Below are 7,500 nucleotides of genomic sequence, written 5' to 3'. Positions count from 1 at the left end.
ATGGAGAGAGGAGAGGGGTGGAGGGGGGAGAGGGATGGAGGGAAGAGAGGGATGGAGAGAGGAGAGAGAAGGAGAGAGGAGAGAGAAGGAGAGAGGAGAGGGATGGAGAGAGGAGAGGGATGGAGAGAGGAGAGAGAATGAGAGAGGAGGGGAATGGAGAGAGGAGGGGAATGGAGAGAGGAGAGATGATGGAGAGAGGAGGGGAATGGAGAGAGCAGGGGAATGGAGAGTGGAGGGGAATGGAGAGAGGAGGGGAATGGCGAGAGGAGGGGAATGGAGAGAGCAGGGGAATGGAGAGAGGAGGGGAATGGAGAGAGCAGATGAATGGAGAGAGGAGAGGAATGGAGAGAGGAGAGGGATGGAGAGAGGAGAGGGATGGAGAGAGGAGAGAGAAGGAGAGAGATGGGGAGAGGAGAGGGATGGAGAGAGGAGAGAGAAGGAGAGAAGAGAGGAGAAAGATGTCATATATCAACAGTATTAATCTTTAGGTGACTACAGTAGTTATCTGTAGGTGACTACACTACCTTCATGTGGCTACAGTAGTTATCTGTAGGTGACTACACTACCTTCATGTAGCTACAGTAGTTATCTGTAGGTGACTACAGTAGTTATCTGTAGGTGACTACAGTATCTTCATGTAGCGACAGTAGTTATCTGTAGGTGACTACGGTAGTTATCTGTAGGTGACTACGGTAGTTATCTGTAGGTGACTACAGTAGTTATCTGTAGGTGACTACAGTAGTTATCTGTAGGTGACTACAGTAGTTATCTGTAGGTGACTACAGTAGTTATCTAATGGTGACTACAGTAGTTATCTGTAGGTGACTACAGTAGTTATCTGTAGGTGACTACAGTAGTTATCTGTAGGTGACTACAGTAGTTATCTGTAGGTGACTACAGTAGTTATTTGTAGGTGACTACGGTAGTTATCTAATGGTGACTACAGTAGTTATCTGTAGGTGACTACGGTAGTTATCTAATGGTGACTACAGTAGTTATCTGTAGGTGACTACGGTAGTTATCTAATGGTGACTACAGTAGTTATCTGTAGGTGACTACAGTAGTTATCTGTAGGTGACTACAGTAGTTATCTGTAGGTGACTACAGTAGTTATCTGTAGGTGACTACAGTACCTGTATCATATGAATCATGTGGCTACAGTAGCTTGTATGTACTTACCTGGGCTGTCTCCGTCTCTGTCTCTCCTACTGCAGGCTGAGCTGTCTAATGTGATGGCTTTGGTCTGATGGGCGCTGTCTGGGCTGGAGCCACCTGAAGGGCACTGGTTCTGGGTGGCATGACGCTCTAAACGGGAGGCCCCTCCACCTCTACCGGTGCCAGGGCTCACCGCCATCCCTGCCCGTCGCTGGCTCCTCATCTGGGGATCCCTCGACGTCTCTGACAGCCCCTCTGTCTCCCTCCTCCTCCAGGGGTTCTCACTGTCTAACCTAACTCCGCCTCCTCCTCCTCCTCCACCTCCTCCACCCCCTCCCCCTCCTCCTCCTCCTCCTCCTCCTCCTCCTCCTCCACCTCCTCCTCCTCCTTCTCCTCCACCTCTTAAACGTCCTAAACCTCCGATGCCACGCAACACGTCCTCCTCCTCTGGAATAGGGTTGTACCAAATGTTGTTGTCCCCTTCTGTGCGTTGCCTCAGCTCAGCGAAGCAGTTGGGGGGGAGGCCTAGACGCGAGTAGGACTCGTCGGCAGCCTGGCTCTTTCCTGTGGACAGTACCCAGGCTCTGCTGCTCCTGTCCAGGGTCTGGAGATAGGCCCCTGACCCCGAGGACTTCACCATACAGGAGGAGACACAGATCTCAGCGTAACCTCCTATAGGGTTGGTGAACTCTGGGACTGCGGTGTGGACAGGGGGAGGAGGCTCACAGAAGGAGGTGCTACATTGTCCCTGATGCTCCCAGTCTAAATCATCACACCTCCTCCTGTCCAGCCCGGCCTCCACTAACGTCTTCTGGCTCCAGGCCTGTTTGGAGGTTGAGACCTGGGCCTTTCCTGAGCTGCTATCCGAGTCACAAGCCCCGTAGAGCAGGCTGTGAGAGCCCTCTGTGCCTGGTGTTGAGGCCAGTTTGGCCCACTGCTGTTTCTTGGCCACTGTTATCTGGGTGCGTGGGGTGGTGGTGCTGTCCTCCGTTGGCGGGGTCGGGGGTTCGGCCTCCGCTGTCGTTACCGTTGACAACGATGAGGAGGAAGCGCTTTGGATGACATCACTCTTCCGCTGGATGTCTGGAGGGAAACAACGCAACTATTATGGTCTGTATTATGGTCATTATCCAGTCCAATATAGACTGTATTCTGGTCATTATCCAGTCCAATAAAGACTGTTATGGTCATTATCCAGTCCAATAAAGACTATTATGGTCATTATCCAGTCCAATAAAGACTATTATGGTCATTATCCAGTCCAATAAAGACTGTTATGGTCATTATCCAGTCCAATAAAGACTGTTATGGTCATTATCCAGTCCAATAAAGACTATTATGGTCATTATCCAGTCCAATAAAGACTATTATGGTCATTATCCAGTCCAATAAAGACTATTATGGTCATTATCCAGTCCAATAAAGACTGTATTCTGCTCATTATCCAGTCCAATAAAGACTATTCTGGTCATTATCCAGTCCAATAAAGACTATTATGGTCATTATCCAGTCCAATAAAGACTGTATTCTGGTCATTATCCAGTCCAATAAAGACTATTATGGTCATTATCCAGTCCAATAAAGACTATTATGGTCATTATCCAGTCCAATAAAGACTGTATTCTGGTCATTATCCAGTCCAATAAAGACTGTATTCTGGTCATTATCCAGTCCAATAAAGACTGTATTATGGTCATTATCCAGTCCAATAAAGACTGTATTATGGTCATTATCCAGTCCAATAAAGACTATTATGGTCATTATCCAGTCCAATAAAGACTGTATTCTGGTCATTATCCAGTCCAATAAAGACTGTATTATGGTCATTATCCAGTCCAATAAAGACTGCATTATGGTAATTAGAACGATGGGCAACGAGAGACGTTCCTAATGAAATGATGGGCAACGAGAGACGTTCCTAATGAAACGATGGGCAACGACAGACGTTCCTATTGACATGATGGGCAACGAGAGACGTTCCTAATGAAACGATGGGCAACGAGAGACGTTCCTAATGAAACGATGGGCAACGAGAGACGTTTCTAATGAAACGATGGGCAACGAGAGACGTTCCTAATGAAACGATGGGCAACGAGAGACGTTCCTAATGAAACGATGGGCAACGACAGACGTTCCTAATGAAACGATGGGCAACGAGAGACGTTCCTAATGAAACGATGGGCAACGAGAGACGTTCCTAATGAAACGATGGGCAACGAGAGACGTTCCTAATGAAACGATGGGCAACGAGAGACGGTCCTAATGACACGATGGGCAACGAGAGACGTTCCTAATGAAACGATGGGCAACGAAAGACGTTCCTAATGAAACGATGGGCAACGAGAGACGTTCCTAATGAAACGATGGGCAACGAGAGACGTTCCTAATGAAACTATGGGCAACGAGAGACAATCCTAATGAAACGATGGGCAACGAGAGACGTTCCTAATGAAACGATGGGCAACGAGAGACGTTCCTAATGAAACGATGGGCAACGAGAGACGTTCCTAATGAAACGATCGATGGGCGACGAGAGACATTCCTAATGAAATGTGACCTTTAAAGGACAAACTCAACTAATAGTCCACTAAACTGAATGGCGGATAAACGAGTTAGTCGAGCTTCTGCCAACTCAAAGCCACATGCTTTGCTGTCACAGAAGGACAGTAAGCATTTCCTTTACCGCTATTGATTTGTGTGACTGACTTGGTCCCAAGAACAACATTTTTTTTCAAATGTGTTTCTGTCTACAATGAGTCATGAGGAAAAAGAGAGGAGAGGAGAGGAGAGGAGAGAAAAGTCGGAAAATGAAAGAGCATAAACAGTTTGAGAGCGAAGGAGAGGAGTAGGGGGTTAGCTATTTAGTGGTTTGTTAAGTCTCTCTCTCTCTCCATAACTCAGTCCCATCTCTCTCTCTCTCTCTCTCGCTCTCTCTCTCCATACCTCAGTCCCATCTCTCGCTCTCTCTCTCCATAACTCAGTCCCATCTCTCTCTCTCTCTCTTCATAACTCAGTCCCATCTCAATTCAATTCAATTCAATTCAAGGGCTTTATTGGCATGGGAAACATGTGTTAACATTGCCAAAGCAAGTGAGGTAGACAACATACAAAGTGAAAATATAAAGTGAAAAACAACAAAAATTAACAGTAAACATTACACATACAGAGGTTTCAAAACAGTAAAGACATTACAAATGTCATATTATATATATATATACAGTGTTTTAACAATGTACAAATGGTTAAAGGACACAAGATAAAATAAATAAGCATAAATATGGGTTGTATTTACAATGGTGTGTGTTCTTCACTGGTTGCCCTTTTCTCGTGGCAACAGGTCACAAATCTTGCTGCTGTGATGGCACACTGTGGAATTTCACCCAGTAGATATGGGAGTTTTTCAAATTTGGATTTGTTTTCGAATTCTTTGTGGATCTGTGTAATCTGAGGGAAATATGTCTCTCTAATATGGTCATACATTGGGCAGGAGGTTAGGAAGTGCAGCTCAGTTTCCACCTCATTTTGTGGGCAGTGAGCACATAGCCTGTCTTCTCTTGAGAGCCATGTCTGCCTACGGCGGCCTTTCTCAATAGCAAGGCTATGCTCACTGAGTCTGTACATAGTCAAAGCTTTCCTTAATTTTGGGTCAGTCACAGTGGTCAGGTATTCTGCCGCTGTGTACTCTCTGTTTAGGGCCAAATAGCATTCTAGTTTGCTCTGTTTTTTTGTTAATTCTTTCCAATGTGTCAAGTAATTATCTTTTTGTTTTCTCATGATTTGGTTGGGTCTAATTGTGCTGTTGTCCTGGGGCTCTGTAGGGTGTGTTTGTGTTTGTGAACAGAGCCCCAGGACCAGCTTGCTTAGGGGACTCTTCTCCAGGTTCATCTCTCTGTAGGTGATGGCTTTGTTATGGAAGGTTTGTGAATCACTTCCTTTTAGGTGGTTGTAGAATTTAACGGCTCTTTTCTGGATTTTGATAATTAGTGGGTATCGGCCTAATTCTGCTCTGCATGCATTATTTGGTGTTCTACGTTGTACACGGAGGATATTTTTGCAGAATTCTGCGTGCAGAGTCTCAATTTGGTGTTTGTCCCATTTTGTGAAGTCTTGGTTGGTGAGCGGACCCCAGACCTCACAACCATAAAGGGCAATGGGCTCTATGACTGATTCAAGTATTTTTAGCCAAATCCTAATTGGTATGTTGAAATTTATGTTTCTTTTGATGGCATAGAATGCCCTTCTTGCCTTGTCTCTCAGATCGTTCACAGCTTTGTGGAAGTTACCTGTGGCGCTGATGTTTAGGCCAAGGTATGTATAGTTTTTTGTGTGCTCTAGGGCAACAGTGTCTAGATTGAATTTGTATTTGTGGTCCTGGTGACTGGACCTTTTTTGGAACACCATTATTTTGGTCTTACTGAGATTTACTGTCAGGGCCCAGGTCTGACAGAATCTGTGCATAAGATCTAGGTGCTGCTGTAGGCCCTCCTTGGTTGGTGACAGAAGCACCAGATCATCGGCAAACAGCAGACATTTGACTTCGGATTCTAGCAGGGGGAGGCCGGGTGCTGCAGACTTTTCTAGTGCCCGCGCCAATTCGTTGATATATATGTTGAAGAGGGTGGGGCTTAAACTGCATCCCTGTCTAACCCCACGACCCTGTGTGAAGAAATGTGTGTGTTTTTTGCCAATTTTAACCGCACACTTGTTGTTTGTGTACATGGATTTTATAATGTCGTATGTTTTACCCCCAACACCACTTTCCATCAGTTTGTATAGCAGACCCTCATGCCAGATTGAGTCGAAGGCTTTTTTGAAATCAACAAAGCATGAGAAGACTTTGCCTTTGTTTTGGTTTGTTTGGTTGTCAATTAGGGTGTGCAGGGTGAATACATGGTCTGTTGTACAGTAATTTGGTAAAAAGCCAATTTGACATTTGCTCAGTACATTGTTTTCATTGAGGAAATGTACGAGTCTGCTGTTAATAATAATGCAGAGGATTTTCCCAAGGTTACTGTTGACACATATTCCACGGTAGTTATTGGGGTCAAATTTGTCTCCACTTTTGTGGATTGGGGTGATCAGTCCTTGGTTCCAAATATTGGGGAAGATGCCAGAGCTAAGTATGATGTTAAAGAGTTTTAGTATAGCCAATTGGAATTTGTTGTCTGTATATTTGATCATTTCATTGAGGATACCATCAACACCACAGGCCTTTTTGGGTTGGAGGGTTTTTATTTTGTCCTGTAACTCATTCAATGTAATTGGATAATCCAGTGGGTTCTGGTAGTCTTTAATAGATGATTCTAAGATCTGTATTTGATCATGTATATGTTTTTGCTCTTTATTCTTTGTTATAGAGCCAAAAAGATTGGAGAAGTGGTTTACCCATACATCTCCATTTTGGATAGATAATTCTTGTTGTTGTTGTTTGTTTAGTGTTTTCCAATTTTCCCAGAAGTGGTTAGAGTCTATGGATTCTTCAATTGCATTGAGCTGATTTCTGACATGCTGTTCCTTCTTTTTCCGTAGTGTATTTCTGTACTGTTTTAGTGATTCACCATAGTGAAGGCGTAGACTCAGGTTTTCCGGGTCTCTATGTTTTTGGTTGGACAGGTTTCTCAATTTCTTTCTTAGATTTTTGCATTCTTCATCAAACCATTTGTCATTATTGTTAATTTTCTTCGGTTTTCTATTTGAGATTTTTAGATTTGATAGGGAAGCTGAGAGGTCAAATATACTGTTAAGATTTTCTACTGCCAAGTTTACACCTTCACTATTACAGCGGAACGTTTTACCCAGGAAATTGTCTAAAAGGGATTGAATTTGTTGTTGCCTAATTGTTTTTTGGTAGGTTTCCAAACTGCATTCCTTCCATCTATAGCATTTCTTAATGTTACTCAGTTCCTTTGGCTTTGATGCCTCATGATTGATTATTGCTCTGTTTAAGTAGACTGTGATTTTGCTGTGGTCTGATAGGGGTGTCAGTGGGCTGACTGTGAACGCTCTGAGAGACTCTGGGTTGAGGTCGGTGATAAAGTAGTCTACAGCTTGGAGTTTGCCAAAAGGCACCTAAAGGACTCTCAGACCATGAGAAACCAGATTCTCTGGTCTGATGAAACCAAGATTGAACTCTTTGGCCTGAATGCCAAGCGTCACGTCTGGAGGAAACCTGGCACCATCCCTACGGTGAAGCATGGTGGTGGCAGCATCATGCTGTGGGGATGTTTTTCAGCGGCAGGGACTGGGAGACTAGTCAGGATCGAGGGAAAGATGAACGGAGCAAAGTCATTATGGGGTATTATGTGTAGATTGATGAGGGGAATTAAAAAATATGAACAGTAGACC

The 7,500-nt window shown here is 44.4% G+C and overlaps 1 protein-coding gene across 1 annotated transcript in view; it reads right to left on the bottom strand.

The window, feature by feature from the left end:
• The window catches only part of LOC110514580 (rho GTPase-activating protein SYDE1), a 56,357-nt gene that overhangs the window by 23,545 nt on the left and 25,312 nt on the right, over positions 1 to 7,500 (bottom strand). Inside the window, exons 2-3 of the mRNA XM_036960831.1 lie at positions 1,544 to 2,238; positions 1,180 to 1,474 (exon numbers count right to left, since the gene is read on the bottom strand). Of these exons, the coding sequence (XP_036816726.1) occupies positions 1,180 to 1,474; positions 1,544 to 2,238 (990 nt within the window). The remainder of the gene's footprint in view (positions 1 to 1,179; positions 1,475 to 1,543; positions 2,239 to 7,500) is intronic.

Source organism: Oncorhynchus mykiss, chromosome 23 (assembly GCF_013265735.2).
Source record: "Oncorhynchus mykiss isolate Arlee chromosome 23, USDA_OmykA_1.1, whole genome shotgun sequence".
In the NCBI taxonomy this organism is placed as follows: Eukaryota; Metazoa; Chordata; class Actinopteri; order Salmoniformes; family Salmonidae; genus Oncorhynchus; species Oncorhynchus mykiss.
Note: the sequence above shows the minus strand (reverse complement) of the source record. Positions and strands in the feature narration are given on the sequence as shown.